This window comes from Pagrus major, chromosome 3, assembly GCF_040436345.1.
Source record: "Pagrus major chromosome 3, Pma_NU_1.0".
NCBI lineage: Eukaryota > Metazoa > Chordata > Actinopteri > Spariformes > Sparidae > Pagrus > Pagrus major.
Window position 1 is genome coordinate 3,001,105 of NC_133217.1, and position 16,675 is coordinate 3,017,779.

The following is a 16,675-nucleotide window of genomic DNA, read 5'->3' on the forward strand; positions in this document are numbered from 1 at the left end:
CGTAGTGAGCTAGTAACAAACAGAACCAGAACAATAAAACCCAACAGCTCTAAAAATAAAATATATAACTCCCCAACAAAACATAAAAAACCAAACCACAAACTCTGTGACCAAATCTTTTTTGTGTTTTCTTTTTTTTTTTTAATACGTGTATTTAATACCTCAGACAAAAACACCTGAGAAAAAACTGACAAAATGATTCAGATGGGTTTCTCTGTAATATATTCAATTATGTATATTACAACTATAATCACATAATTCAAGCATATATCATATACATATATATATCTAGTGAGAGAATAGTTTAATATTCAATAGTACAGTTTGTATGGTACAGTAGCAGTAGGGTGCATTTCTCGTTTCTCATTGGGTAAAAGTTTTAAAAGGAGAGGTATAGACAAGTGTCGGTGTGTAAATCTATAATACGATTTATCGATACAATATGCAACAAAAGAAAAGAAAAAAATAAACTAAAAAGAAGGAATAAAAGACAAAGAAAGGGTATAGGCAGTTCAGTACTGTGTGTTTGAGATGGTGGAAGTGTTTGCGTGTGTGTGTGTGTTAAGGATTTCTGTCAGTGTGTGTGTGTGTGTGTGTCAGGTGAAGGATCAGAATCAGCACCATAGAAGTCCATAACAACATCAACAACAACGATAAGGGGTTAAAAACCTGGGTGAGGACCGTGTGTGTGTGTGTGTGTGTGTGTCCGTGTTTGTTGTGTGTCTGCATGCTGAAGGTTTTTTTCAGTCACTGTTCAATCCGGGCGAATCGACCCTGAACCAGTTTAGTGTTTCATTTTTGCACTTCCTGGACAAAATCGAGGAGCAAATCGAGAGAGAAAGACCGCAACCGTGTCGTCGTGTTGTCGTCAAAAAAACAAAAAAAAAATTGCGCGTCTCGTCGTTAAGTGTGTGTTCGAGCGCGCGTGTGTGTGTGTGTGAGCGAGACACCGAAAAAACTTTGAATGCAAAAAAACCTGCCAGCGAAATCCTCCACCGTGTTTATTTTTCAAGCATCTGCTCACATCCAGATGCTCTGATGGCTAATGACTTCCTGTTTAGTTTCCCCCTCTCTCTCTCTCTCTCTCTTTTTCTCCTTCGCCTTCACACACAAAAAAAATAAAAAATAAAAAGCCCTGCGATTTTTATTATTTCCAAAAAAATCAGACACGGAATCAAAGAGAAGATAACAAAAAAATCAAGTGCTTTGAACGAGCCCACAAAGAAAAGAAAAAAAAAAAACGAAACACAAAAATTTCATAAAACTATACAATTTTTGTTTCACCGTCCTCCTCCTCCTCCTCCTCCTCCTCCTCCTTTAACGCCACCCGTGCCCAAAACAATCGTTACTAAGATTACCTTGCCCCTCGTCTCGCACCATGTGAAATACCTGATTCAACCGTGATACATTCTCTGTTTCGCCTCCGACTAACCAGCCCCCTGTGAAATCGAAAATAGATTATTTGTTGTTTAGCAATAAACAGCTGGGAGGAAAAGCGCTTTGTGTGGCCCCGTGACTGTCCAGCTAACAGCCCCTCCCCGCCCCATATATAAAATATACAAAAGATTATCTCCAAAATCCTCCTCCCGACTATCTCTGCTAATAGAAAAATATACAATAATCCTATGTCAAAATCTCTTTGCGTTATGGACGTAAAACCCTGCACCTCTTCCTCCTCCTCCTCCTCCTCCTCCTCCTCTTCCTCTTTGCTGGACTAGTCTCGCCTTCCTGCCCAGTTCAAAAATATACATGTTTTTTTTTTGTCCTATTTATAGAAAAAAATGACACATCTGACCTCTCCTGGCTTGAATCCGTGCCTTGAGCTTAAAAAGTGAGATTTCACTGGCATATTGTGAATTCAACACCCTGTTTGAACTGGCCGGAGCGGCGGCCGCGAACGCACTACCTGCAAAAAACGCCGTGCGACACCGGCCGTAAGCACACAGCACCGGGGGCGGGGCGGGGCGGGGGGTGACGTAAGCTGCCGAGGTGACACAAGGTGATACAGTACGTCGTGTGGGTTCAACTAAGCAGCATGTACAAAGAGTCAAACTGGGGGGGAGGGAGGGGGGGTGGCGCCGCTGTGCTTTCCTGTGACATCCTGAAACACAGCGAGCACGCTTAAAAACACGTTAATGTTTACGCCCGGTGTCGCACAGCGCTTACTGCAGATCTACGCCGGCCTCCCGCCTCGCCACTTCAACTAAAGTGCTGCTGTTGTTGGGTTGCCTTGTACCCTTTTTCTCATTTCCTCCTCCCTCTCTTCCCGCCCCTTTCCTCCTTCATCTTCTCCGTCGTCGTCGTCGTCGTCGCCTTCCTCCTCCTCACAAGTCTCCGTGTCGACTCTCGTACTTGTTGATGACGTTCCTGCAGCGGCCCAGCTCTTTCCTCATGTCGGCCACCTCCAGGCGAAGGGCGGCGTTCTCCCGCTCCAGGAAGGCGGCGCGCACCGAGATCTGGTTCTCCTTCAGCCGCCGGGCGTCCCGCGAGCGCTTCGCCGCCTCGTTGTTCTTGACGCGCCGGCTCCAGTACTTCTCATCCTGCATCGTCCGCGGCGGTGTGGTATGTTGGGGTGTGTGGGAAGGAAAAAGGTAGGGGGAGGAGAGAGAGAGGGAAAACAAAACAGAGGAGAGCGGAGTGAGAAGGGTCAGTTATGTGATGAGAGGAGGAGAAGATGGAAGAAGAAGAAGAAGAAGAAGGGAAGGAGGAAAGGAAGCAGAAGATCAACAGCCGCAACTACAGAACACAGAAGCCACAACAGCATTTACTGGACAGCAAGAAAAGACTGAACACGTCATTTATACCACGGCCGAGGAGAATACTCACTTCTGATTGGCTAGCAGGGACGGAAAGAAGAGCACGCTAATTGCTAATTTTGTAGTCTCACCAAAAAAAATGTCAACGTAGCCAAATGAGCTACTTCTTTCATGTCAGGCTTCATCTGAATAAGAATATAAATGTATAAAGGTTTTAATCAATTTTAGTATTAAAGGTGCAGTATGTAACAATTTTAGTTCAAAACATTTAAAAATTAACTAAAACTATCAAACAGAATGTGAAGAAACCACCGTGCTGATGTTAGCATGCTAACCAGCTAACCCTAGGACTGAAAACCTCTCTCTCCTGGCGCTGGTCCAAAGCTCCTGTGCTCATGGTCTAAACATCAACACTCCCCTGGTTGTGCGGCTAGCTGCACTGCTAACTGAGCTAACAAAGCTAACAGTCATGGATATATAAACATAATACAGTTGGCAGCAGTTGGCAGGTCCTCTGGTGATATGCTGCCCCTATTTGCTGGGAGTTATTCTTACGTATTGCACCTTTAATATAGATTTTGTGCATGTTTTGAACATAATCATGTGTCAAAATAACTTCTTCTTTGTGCATGTAGTTGTTGGCCGTGGTATAAAAAGGTATAAAAAGCAATAACACACTCCAGGATGTTCCCATCGAGAGAATAATGAACTCGTCCTCGTTCATTATTCTCTCGTATCAGAAAACCTCCTCATGTTTTATTGCTTGAAGCACATGTTGGCGTCAGCAGCGTTAACAGACGGACACATATAGACACAGTGCAGAGCTTTCTATCTTGTTATATCTACGATGGGGATCAAAGCTGATATAGAGAATAAAAGTGACTCGTGAAAACACATCTTGTTTCGTGCTGAGCTGCTCAGCTGAATGAATAAATACTCGACGCTGGAGACACAAATACCCTGCAGCCTCACAGAAGTCTGCAGCATTTGTATTTTTGGGGCATGAAAGCAGTTTGTTGGCAGATGAAGGTCTCGTGAGAGAAAGATTGGATTGTTGTGTTAAACTTCTGGACCTAAAGAGCCAAAACAGAGGTCCAGATTGAAAGTAAAACCATGTAGAGATCTCAATCTGAAAGATTTATGCCACTGGAATCGCAGCCCGCCCAAACAGCTCAGCGTTTCCCTCAGAGGACCTTTTACAGGATCTGTTTACATCTGACAGAGTTAACATTATTCCTCCATTAAAGTCATTTCTTACTAATCTCAAAGCTCTGATCGTTGCTTTGAGATTAGTTTGAGACGTTTCGGCGCAGAGCCGGTGTTAAACTGTTGAATCTCATTCACGAGGAGCTGCCGAGCGATCGCAGCTTCATCTCTTTAACTTTGGCCTGAGATCATTTTTCCCAAAAACCTGCACACAAATGATTTATACAAAGCGGCTCGGGCTGAAGGCGACGAGGTGAAGCGCCTTCATCTCTCTATAAATTACAAACGCCTGAGGAGCTGCAGCTGCTCGGCTCTGAACTGTGAAAACGCCAGCCATCGATCAGAGCTTCTCCTGTTGTGCGCTGAACTGAGGACCAAATATTTTAGGGATTCTCGTCATGAGGCATCGATACGAGTGGGCGTCGTGCTCTTCAAGCTTTTTCCACATCGGAGCAGGATGTCAGAGAGCTGCAGCCTCCGTCGTGATGAAGTTCAGGGTTTAAATAAATAAACTAAATAAACTAAATTAAATAAACGCTGCTGAACTGAAAACCTGACCGCGTTTCATCTGCAGCGGAAACATTTAGAGACTCGAGTGGCTCTTTTTTAATGTCATTTAATTTAACTAATGGTTTAATTTTCTATTTTTTACTTGTATCTTACTTTAACAGTGATTGATTTTGTTCTGTGCTTTTATTTCTGTAAAAATCTGATGTTGTGAATTGATTTCTGTCCCAAAAGCTTTATTTCCTGTCAGTACAGGAAGAATATTTCAGCCTATTTTTATAATCCACACATTTTTCTGGAAGTTAGTGTCGTTAAGGTTGAAACGTCTTTGTTTTACTGGCAGATTTATTCTCTTATTCTAAGAAAATAAGACTTTCAGGACTTAAATTACAGATAAAAATGACTTGATGATGAATATTTTTGCAGATTTAAGATAAAAACATCCTAAAAACTAATTAAAGTAAAAGTAAGAAGTTGTTTTTCACGAGTCATTGATAAATATAAGTGAGAGAAGTTAGCTAACACACTTAATGACTAACCGACACTGAGCAGTTTGCAAGCTTGCGTTGCTTTTGTAAGGCAGCAAAGAATTGTGGGAGATGTAGTACCTTCTGCTCGTTGGGGACCAGCATCTTGCGGGCCTTCTTGATCATCGGCTGGGGTTTCAGCTCCTCGTCGGAGAAGCGGTGCCGCCGCGGATCGAACGCCTCCTGGCCCGGAACGCTGGACAGCGCCAGGTCTGCCGGGTCGGGGTCAAAGTTCACCATGACGTCGCTGCTGCCGTTGGCACCTGCGGGAGGTCCGGGGGGTCCCGGAGGGCAGGTAGAAGAAGGTGACGGGTCCTGAGGCACCGCCTGACCACCTGAGGGAGGAGAAGGAGAGAGATTTTCAGCTAACCATCTTTGTTTTGTTGTTATTTTACGCAGGATACTTGAAACTGGTGATTAGTGACAGTCGTGTCAGTAAAACGTCACAGAGAGGACGTCCGGCTGAGGTTAATTGCTGGTTCGTACATTTCCAGTGAAGAATAATCTGCTCGACGGTCCGTTCAAACAGAATCAGCAGGACTGGCTTAATTACTCATTTAGCTGTCCAATCATCGTCATCTGGTTTCATCTGCAGATTAGAGTCCATCTGCCCTCACAGAGAGAGATCACATGTCAGAGAGCACGGGCCGAGCTCACACGTTAAAGATAATGACGAGACAATCCCCGACGGAGGTCTGATCACATCGAACGTGACCTCTGGACGGGATCACGTGACGGGTCGTCCGGCAGAGGAGCAGAGCATGATGACGACATTGTTGTGATGTAGCTTTCAGTGTCTCCCTCGTGTTCCTGTCTTTAAACACCTCCAGAACCAGATTTTATTTTAAAATAACATCAAACATTTGACTCGTGTTGTCGACTTTAAGTTGTTTTTTGACTTATAAGTTGCCAGATGACAGAAGCCGAGCTGTGCACGTTGCTGTCGTGCTCTTCTGTCGTCTTTTAGCGCAGATTGCCATCCTGCATCTCGCTGCACATATTGTCGAGCATGTGCTAAATAAAACCTTTGAATCCTTTACATCGTGAAACTAAACGTTGATCCCAGCGGACGGAGAGGAACATAAACAGGAGGCTCAGTTAGTCTGGTTCTGATGCTCTGAGAGGCATTTTACCTCCAGCAAGACGACATTTCAGGTTAAAAGATCAATGTTGTCACTTTGTAGCTCAGCATTTGTAGTTTAGTTACATATTTTTAGTGTCTCCATCATGCAGGATTGCACAAAAACTACTGAACACTAAGCTTGGCTGCAGGATTTGTCTCAGCACAGAATAAAGCCCGTTAACTTTTTGGTGCTGATCGCAATAAAGAGACGGATCCTTGAATATCTTCTCACTTTTTCCAACATTTTTCTTAATTTCTCAGGGATCCCGTTGAAAAAATCAGGCGTATTTAGATGGCTGGTATCTGTGAGTGAGTACAAAAGGGGGACGGTTGGGCTTTGGCGGAGGTATGCGCTCTACTGAGTGCCTTTCTAAGACCTGCCTTTGGTGCAACAGCAGAAAAGCCGATATTGGATACAACCTTGTATTTGTAATTAAACGTATTTGTGGTCACATCTTGTTTTTATTAATTAATGAATCAATCTCACTGATCGTCCGTCACTACTCTATTCAAACGCTGCAGTAACATGAGGCTCTGAGGTTCTGGTGCTGAACTCATCTACAGGCTGCAGGATTCAGATCCAGAGTCACATGTTCTGTACATTCGAGCCAAGAATGAGGCCCAGTGTAGATGAGTTGACCCTAAAGAGGATTACCCCTATAGACAGCACACAATGTGTTGAGAAAGTAATTCAAAATGGAGGAGGAGGAGGACGAGGAGGAGGAGGAGGAGGAGGATGTTTGTCCACCCACTTCTATCTTATCAACTGTTGTCTTGCACGTTTTCTGACAGGTGGAGGCTGAAACTCTTCAAAACAAAACAGCATCTTCTCGTCTGCACTCGCCTGCCGTGACGCAGATTCACCACCAGGTGGCAACGTCGAGCCAGAAACACGGCGAGCGGGGCAGCGAGTTCACATCATGTTGGATTTACAACGTGCAGGAGAGATCAGGTTTGTGTTTAACCCCTTGTGGTGCCTCGTGTGAGAGAAAATCAGCTGAACGCAGACACAGAATGATGACATCTGAACCGCAGCGAGGAAATAAACGAAGACCAGATCAGAAATCAGGAATTTTGTGCATGTTGAGGTTTAATAATGCTCAAATAAAAGCATTATTTTCCCCTCTAGTTGGACTCCAGCAGGCTAAACCACAACATGTAAAATAAATCAGTGTCAGAGAGTGAAATAGAATAAACAGGAAGAAAAAAACAAGATCTTGGAGCCAAATCAGTTCAACCCATCCTTCAACGCTGCTGGTAGATTGTGTGGCAGTGAATGTGCTTTCACCCTGAAGCTAAATACATTAGTGCTCCTTTTCTTTCCTTAAAAAAAAAATCAGTGGATCTATTTTTGGCTGTTTCTCCACACAGAATTCAATTTTTTACATTTCTGATATCTGAAGAAAAACAACTTGATTTTTCTTCCAAACGATTCCTCTTTGAAACACCAGTGTTAGTTGAGCAATCACCCAGCACCAGTCTGAACTCTATTGTGGCAGCGTTTGTAAGACGGCTCTGGGCTCTGAGCCACAGATTATAAATAACTGCAGAGCTGGGTGACCAATATCGAGTGAAAACACTAGTGGAGGAGATTTTCAGATACTTGAGCAAAAAACAAGCCGTGTTTACGGCACGTAGTTCGACTCGTGAGTTATTTATACCAGCGTGAGATGAGAGGAAACGATGGTTGGCTTGTTCACAGATAAAAAATCCCTTCTCGTTCGTCTCATTAATGACGGATTTTTAAGTGTGAAGCACACAAATACGCCCTCAGCCGCCAGGGACCGGAGCGTTTTGTAAAACCTGGAAATGTCAGTCAGAGCGGCGACGACCGTCACTGATTTTTTTCGCTACTCGACGTGCTGCTGTGAGCTGTCAAGTCGTTTTATTATGCACGTCGACGACAAAGACCGCAAACCGAAATCCTCCACAGGCTCTGAGAAAAAAAGTGGCTCATGCTCCGTGGCAGGCGGGGAGGTGGGAACGAGATATACCCCCGCGTTCCCCCCCCGAAATCCAGCTGAAAACACTTGACGACACACTGAGCGTGCAGTGTTGGTACAAGAGAGGGAGCAGCGAGTGTGAAACCTGAAGTGAATGGTGGTTTTTGAGTTCAAACAGATCTGAGATAAAACGTCTGATCGTAGGAATGGAAAAAATCTTGACTCCTCTTCGTGGAAATTCTCAAGGAAACCAGCATTCGGCTGTTTAACGACGACCTCATCTTGTTTTAATCATGTTCAACTTCACGCTGACTCTGAAACTTTCATCCTTCATTAATGTTTCAGCTTCTGTTTCCTGCATCCGTCAAAAAGCCTTCAGAGGGTTGTTTGACTGCACAGAGCCACCGTACATGCAAACATCGTCATCCAAAACGGCATTAGAGAAGCTAATCCACTGGTTCCAGCTCGCAGCGTAGCAAACTTGGACCGCTGACGATCCTAAACCAAAGTACAAAAACTGCATTTCCTCCAACGGCCACTTGAGTCCGGCTCCGAAAGCGAGTCGCAAGTTACGAGGTTTAGCTAACTAGTCTCGCTTCAGCTCCACCCACGATCCACCTCTTCCACCCAAAATGGCTGCCAAACTTGACAACATAAAAATATATACACGTTTCCTACTCGTGTGCACCACTATCTGAAAGTTTTTTTTAGAGCTCGCATTTACAGACGCTCCAGTGTGGCGTGAACGCATCATCCTGCCCTCCAGTCATTATCCTTTACACATGATTTTTTTTCTTTGGTCCAAGCCAAGAGTGGAAAAGTTGACTTTTATTTGTGTGTGTTTTTGGTTATTTTGGGCTCCCGGTTGTAATCAGGGCTTGTAAACAAAAGTCACATGGACTTGACTGGTACAGTAGCCCGACGATTGGCTGGAGTCCTGCAGAGTTTGACATTTTGGCAGAAAGAGTCAGAAATCTGATTCCTCTTTTCTCTTCGCAGAAGCTTCGGTTTCCAGGCATCTTGGTGTCATTACCAGGAGCCACCGGCGTTCAGATGCCAGTTTTGCTACTAAACAAATGAATTAAATGACTCGAGCTCCAACAACCTGCAAATAAAACCGCTCCGAACTCGCATGTGATGTCTCTAACGGGCCAACGTTTCTACAAAAAAAAGGGGATAAAGCAGGAATGTGTACAAAACTCCAGTAGGAAAGTTGCCGTTTGAAATTATTATTAAGAACATGGATCACATGTTTCTTATTCTGAATGTTTCTGTTGTGGAAATTAAATCAAAAGTTCCCCAAACTATCAGAGTTTTTAGCTACAGAAGGCTCTTTTGTTGCAGTGAACTCAGCGGCCCGTTTTTAATTTCTGTCCTGTAAATAATCCGTCCGTCGTGGAGCTTTTATTTGTCGTGTTCGCTGTTTTAATAAATCTCTCCAACCTGAATCCTGACAGCCATTTAAAGACATCCCACAATGTAAGCTGCTGTATTGATAATAATAATAATAGCCGTCTGTGAAAGGAGCAGCAGCACTGATCGGAGGACAAGGAGCTCTGTTCAACAGACCGAGCAGGTCCGGCCCGTTTGAGTGTTTCCTTTTCCTCCAGTCGATTCTTTTCTTGTGAGGACGGAGGCCTGGTAGTCCTGTTTTCGCGGGTTTGTTTGTTTATTTTATGACGTTTCTCAGTTTAGGGAGGGAAGTTCTGGGTCCTGCAGCTCGCTGCCCGGCTGGCCCGGACTTTCCCCGAGGCTTTTGTTCACTTTGGCCCGGCCTCCAGACTCCCGTGGTTTTGGTTAGTTATTTTTGCAAACTTGTCCTCTTGATATGGTGTCTTTGTATGTGTTGCTGAACAAACACAGGGAATTATTACCATTTTATGCAGGTTGTCTCTGCTGCTCCAAGGACCATTTTAGCATCTTTCAGCTCAGTGTTTTGGTTTTACGACTGCAACTTTTTACAGTTTTGGTTCAGTCTCACCGCTGTTATCGGTCTTGTTTCCAGCAGACGGCAAAAGAGCAACCTACCCACGGCGAACAGATACAGTTAGCAACTAGCTGGTGAACAAAGCGGTGCATTTAGCAGCTAATGAGGCAGATATTTTCCTCCAGGACGACCAAAAACAAACAAACTGATGGACAGAAATATTAACTTAAAGGTCTCATTACGCTCATTTTCAGATTCATATTTTTAGTTTTTGTCTGCTAGAAAATGTTTACATGCTGTATGGTTCAAAAACCACTTTTCGTTTTTCCCATGGTTCATTGCTGCAACACATTTTAGCTCCCATCTCTTTAATATGGGAAATACGGTAAATTAAGAATCTTTGGCTTTTGGATTAATGATCCAGTTTTAGTTAATTGATCAAATAATCAAAAAAGTGGCCGGATAAAAAAACATTCCACATGTTTATGCACACATCCATACAATCACCATGCATCTCCCATGATGCAACGCACCATATATCCCCCCTCTTTTATCCGTCCATACATCCTCTGGTCCATCTGTTTTTGTCCGTGGAGCAGCGACTCCACCAGATCAGCTGCTGCTGGTTTGATCTGACTCTCTGGCAGCTGGACGGGGCTGATCCTGGATAAGTCTGCGTCCCTAATAACAACCATTTTGGGCAAAAAGTTGAAACCGATCCAAGAACACGGATCCCGCTGCTGCTCGGGTAGACGGCCGCCAAGCGCTGCTTTCGCCAGGCTTCATTTCCTGTGTGTGAGCGGGAGCCATTTGGACGAAAGCAGCCGCTGACGCTCGGATTCTCTCTCTGCTTTCATTAATTTATCTCAGATTATGTTTTTCTCTTTCGGCCCGTCAATCTCTGCTTCTCCCCGTCTCTCTCAACATCAACCTACAGTCTGCCTCGTGTTGGATTAAAGCAATTTACACTTGTGATATTTAAAAATAAACCATTTTCCTGCCATAAAACATCACATCGAGTCCGGTGCTTCTGCCAGAACTGCGACTCTAAATTTAGTCCATTAACTTTGACTTTCTTCCAGACTTTTCAAGGTCTCGTTTGGTGAATCTCAGGGACTGCACCGTTTTCGAATTAGAGCCTTCATTTCTTATTCATATTTGTGTCAAGTCGAGAAATCCTTCATTTTTAAAACGGCTGCTGTATCATTTTTAAAATCTCCATCACAGCGTTCGCCTCAGGATGTGAGGAGCCGATCCTCAGACGGAGCATACGGAGGCATACTGATGAAGCCGGGTGCCATATTGTAACTTTAAAAACCTGGAGAACGTTTTGGAAACTTTATTTAAAAAAGTCTTTTCGAGGTCCAACAGAGTTTAAAAGAAGAAAACGGCACGTTTGTTTTCCGTCCTTCAGAATCAAACGGGCTTGTCTCTCGAGCCGCCATTTTGCTGGAGTGTTTTCACAAAGCGATGCAGGAGGAAGCGGCCGCTGTGGGCAGAGACGCCCACGGCGGCTGAAAATAGACAGGTTGAGGTTTTGAGAGTCAGGTGAGCAACTCTTCCTCTTGACTAATCGCTCACTTGATCTAACTATACTTCCACTGGATCCCACCTACACAGAAAAACCAACAGCTGAACGCTACAACACAACTCACTGCTGCTTTCTGGGGAGGGGGGTCAGGGGGAAAGGCATTTTGGGAAATGTAGGAACAACTTAAGTGGACGTCGGCGGATCATCCTCTGCTTCTGAGCGTCTCCCTTTTAAATCTGTTGAAGCCTTTTTCCTGTTTCAGTGGGCTCTTATTTAATTAAGAGAAACAATGCAATTACTGGAACAATGATCATTATGCTAATTATACGAGGAAGGCGGTAACGGTTAACTTCTCTCGTAATTGAGACGATCTTTGTGTTCTTGTACTTTTTCCAAGTCAGCTGCAGTTGAGTTTTCATCAAAGTTAAGTACTTAACTGCTATTTAAGCTTCAATTAGCGACTCCACTTCCACTTCATTGTGACTGAATCGCTTCATTTGATGCTTCGCTGTGACGATAATTGGACTTTTTGCTTTTCAAGAGAAAGATGACTTATTAAATCTCCACCGTCAACCGTCAAAAGAAACCAAAATGCCTACAAAAGGCACGTTTGAACTGTCATTTCGATATTTTAAATTATCTCGTTCGCTCAACTTTTAATAATAGAACAGGAAAAAAATGGACACAAGTAGATTTAGACATCAGAGCAGGTGCAACAACGGGAGAACAAACACGATGACACGCCGAAATGTTTAGTCATCAAACACAACATAATGGGTACGTTACATGACTGTTGGTGTCATGTAACTTTACTGTTGAATTGTGGGAAAATACACTGACTCACACTTAGTTTAATCTGTAAAAAACGTCCGTGAGAAGTCAGAGGAGGAATGAACATCCACCCTGAGCTTCATACCTGCCATTAACTCACTCTGCCGCTCTATATGCAAAAAAACATGCACGCCGCTGTGTCGAAATGGACATTTTTACACTAAGAAAGGAAAAACTTCATGCAGAATATTTGCCGAATTTACAAGAAGGCACAAGTAGTTAAGAATTTGTCAGAGATGGTGTTTCACAACATTTATAAAGTTTCTTCTGACTCAAAAACTCATAAAATTAGGCAATTTCTTAAGGGAGTCTGGGGACTTTCTCCACAGGCGGTGTTGTTTAGTGTGAATTATGTAATTGGTTGAGTTTAAAGCTGAATTTGCACATACTTTTACTCAAGTACTATTCAGATTAATGATTTTCACGTAATACTTTAACACAGTAGTTTTACTTTCCCACAACTATGACTTCATGGTACTTTTTCACAACACCGCTTGACACAACCTGTGACTTAACTTGCTGAAGAGAAAAAAATGACTTGTGACTTTGCTTGGGACTCGAGTCACATGTGTAACTGATGATGAGCTCGTCTTGCATCGTGGTCGGACAAGCGGCTGTAAAAACACTCCTCTTCCCTGCAGCACTGTCAACAGAGGCAGCTTACAAAGCTTTCCATAAATTCTTCGTAGTGAAAACTGGAGGAAAAGTTGGGTTTTCACCAGCAGTCATTTTTTAACATCGTCATGTCTTGGCCCAACTTGGCATGGGAAAAAAAAAAAAACTGGTGATGGAAATGGTTTGACTCAGCGTGGCCATAAGTGCCAGTGGAAAGAAAAAGCCCCGTTGGTATTTTAGGGAGCATAAAAAGTCACAAAAAAACAGCTGGAGAAAAGAAAAAGTCGAATTCTTGTATATAAATTAGAAATATGTGAAAAGTGTGCTTCAAAGCTGTTCAAATCAAAGAGTGTGGAGTGTGTTGAAACAGTGCTGTGCAGTGTTGGCGGGGCGGGATCAGACCCAGCACTCAGTATTAGAGCGGTGTGTTATATAACAGCAGCGGCAGCAGCAGCAGTGGGTTTCTCCCATCAGCAGCAGTAATCAGATAAAGAGTCAGAGCAGCGTTTCATTTCCTGTACAGTTTGTTTCTCGCTGGACAACATGGAGATGAAGTGTGAGCTCTGCCAGCAGCTGTTTGTGCCAAGCAGAAAAAAAACAACATGAGTGGAAACACAATACAGACGTGGAATGTGATATAGGAAGTGCGTTACGTAAAGAGGAGCTCCCCTCCCTGAAACGTAAACACGGCCGTGAACCGTCTGCTGCCGTGTTTAGCTTCTTCCTCTGCGACCTTAAACACATCAGAGCCTTTTCCTCCACAAACAGCAGCTATACGACCAACTGTGAGCTTTCCCTCTAACTATACGGGCAAGAAACAGCTGGAAGACATACTCCTTCATGGATTATTGATCGATCCGTCGATTATGAGTTTTATTAATTGGTCTATATAGTTTTTATACAGCAAAAAAATGGCTTGTTTTCTCATACAAACAGTCAAAATATGAAACGGAGAAAAGAAACGTATTCACACGTGTCAAGAACTTAGACGGAACAAATGTTTAAACTTGAGAACAAAGTTACACTCACACACTTTAACATAAACACTGACTTTTTTGTTGAATTTTGAACTGGAAACTGATTTAATCAGACAGAAACGTGTCGCTACAGGCGCGGCTGCTTCAAAAACAGCTTGAAAAAGGTTGTCGGGTAGAAGAACATGACGTGCTGAATGTTCAATGTTTAATTTGGCTCTTATAAACTATTGATTGTGTTTTATTCTACAGCACTTTTGTATTGGAGTGACTCGTAGCTACAGTCTTGTTCAGACAAATCTGTTTTTTTGCACACCCAGATTGATTTTTTTTTGGGGATGTCTGGACAGGAAAAAAAAAAAAAACACATGAAAAGCGATATTTGCAAATCGGATCCAACCACACGTGGAGGTGGTTTAAAGTGTCACAACACGACGATGATGTGAAACCCAGAGTCACGGAGGCGCCTCAGAGCAGATGACGCTACCAGCAGAGCGATGCAGGAGATAAGTCTCCATTTCTAGAGCTTCAGTCGTGGCATGAATAGCAGGACAGTTAGCAGCAGGCTAACAGCAGTGCTAGTAGTAGTAGTTAACACTAGCGTACGACCTCTGCTATCAGTGCTTTCACATTTAAATTGCAAGAATTAAAAATAAATCTACTTGGTGTTTAAATATAAAGTTTTCTCGCCCCGAGCGTTGTGTTTAATTGCATCACGTGACTTGTTTTCTTCCCACTCTGCAGCGTCTCTCACATCTGGTTTCAGTCTGGCTGTAATTTCAGTTCAAGTCACGGTTACACTGTCAGACACTGAACACACACATGGACGTCCACTCACACACACACACACACACACACACCCCGGGCAGGCTCGGACTCGCCTCTGCACACAAACATACAGTCGGCACGTGCACCTTCACATGAGTGTGCAAGAACACCAGTGGACACACACCCACACACACACACACACACACAAACACATACACAGCAGAAACAATCGAGTCCAGGTGACACACCCCGGGAGTCTTGTTCCTTCTGTCAACACGCTGACTGAGAGTTATGTCATCACAGTGTGGAGATAGTAGTGACCTCCTCCTCCTCCTCCTCCCTCTGCTCACGCTCTGATCACATTATGAGACCCGGTCACATGACAGAACCAGAACCACCACATAGTCTGACGCTTTGCAGGTAGTTGAATCTCTAGATGAAGACAAGGCTGCAACTCTTCTGCAGCCGACCGCACCACTGTACAGATGTTCTGTCTCATCAGGACTGAACTCTTTGACTTTCCAACAAATGTGATGACAGATTCAAACGGGAGATCCGTCTGCGCTCCTCACCAGAACAACAACAGCACTGATTGTTTTACTCAGATGTTTTACGACGTCGCGGTTTTCGTGTGTCTGCAACAAACGACATGTCGGCACCGCAAAACCTCTCAAGGAGCGTCTGACTTTGACTAATGTTTGTCTCCATCAGTGGTTTCTTTCAGGGCTCGTGACTACCATCGCAGAAATGTCCCGAAATGAATGTAAACCACCCAAAAAGTCAAAATGTTGTCTTGTTACTTTATTATGATTTTGCACGACTTCCGATGCGTCCGGTCACTTAACCGAAAACTTGCGCTCATCCTCGTTTTTAGAGCGTTTGGTCCGACACATGATTTATTTGTGAAGATTTAGGTTAGCTACTTCGTCCAGTGAACTATCAACACTGTTATTATTGCCTAGCCAACTTAGCTAACGCTTCTAAAGCCATGAGGGACTGTCAGTTATTATCATGCTGTGTTTACTTAACGCTAGCCTCCCAGTAACCTCCTCAGTAACTTCCACGAGGAAAGTCGTGCATAGTTTTTAGTTAAAAAGCATTCAAAGTAGTTTTACCTCCAGACTGTACTCAGCTGAAGTACTTCAGTATGTTTAATTACTGTAAACTTCTGGTTTTGTCACATTAAACTGCAGAAACTCTCAGTCCTGCTGTGTGTTTAGCTGTTAGCTCCGTTAGCCAAACACACCGTAGGACTCTGCTGCATGCTGGCTGCTAACAGCTAAGAGCTAACTAGCTCTCCTCCGGCCAGTTTTAACATGTATATTGTTTATGTTTTATCCTACAGTGCTTTTTGTATGGAGTGACACGTATATCTTTTAAAAGATGTAGGCTACTGGACCCTTGTTCAGACTGACAAATCTGTATTTTCGGCATATCCAGATTGTATCCAGATTGATTTACCTCCTCCGAACAGGTGATGTTTTTACCTGTGTCTGTCTGCTTGTTTGTTTCTTGGTTGGTTGGTGAGGGGAACTGCTGGGGGGATTTCCTCATTACTTGGATGGCGGATGGGTTCTGCCAAGAATAGACCCCCATTACGTTTTCATGCAACTCTGCACCAAGAGTAACTTTTTCTCACTTTTCTTTAACATTGTTTCTCACTGAAGGCCCAACACTTGCAGTGTCTTGCAGGATGAGAACACACACGGCAATAGTTGAGTCAGGTCGAGCTTTTCTGCTGGACAAACATGTGTTTTCTTCACTTAATGAATGTGGAGGCTTCATTTCAGTCACTCAGTCTCAGTCTGGACTCGACCTTTTAAGTGCAATGCACATTAGCGGCGGTAATAAACAGACACTTAATGCGTAGACGTGCGTCTGGGTCCAGTCAGTCTGTATAGAATCAGCTTACAGTGGCTGTGTTGTGACAAATAAGTTAAAAATAGCTTGTCTTTTGAAGAGTTAAT

The 16,675-nt window shown here is 43.7% G+C and overlaps 1 protein-coding gene across 1 annotated transcript in view; it reads right to left on the reverse strand.

Moving 5' to 3' along the window:
• Positions 1-205: 205 nt before the first annotated feature.
• Positions 206-16,675, reverse strand: part of dbpa (D site albumin promoter binding protein a) — a 31,910-nt gene continuing 15,440 nt past the window's right edge. Inside the window, exons 4-5 of the mRNA XM_073462998.1 lie at positions 5,078-5,331; positions 206-2,540 (exon numbers count right to left, since the gene is read on the reverse strand). Coding sequence (XP_073319099.1) covers positions 2,325-2,540; positions 5,078-5,331 — 470 coding nt within the window. The 3' untranslated portion in view covers positions 206-2,324. The remainder of the gene's footprint in view (positions 2,541-5,077; positions 5,332-16,675) is intronic.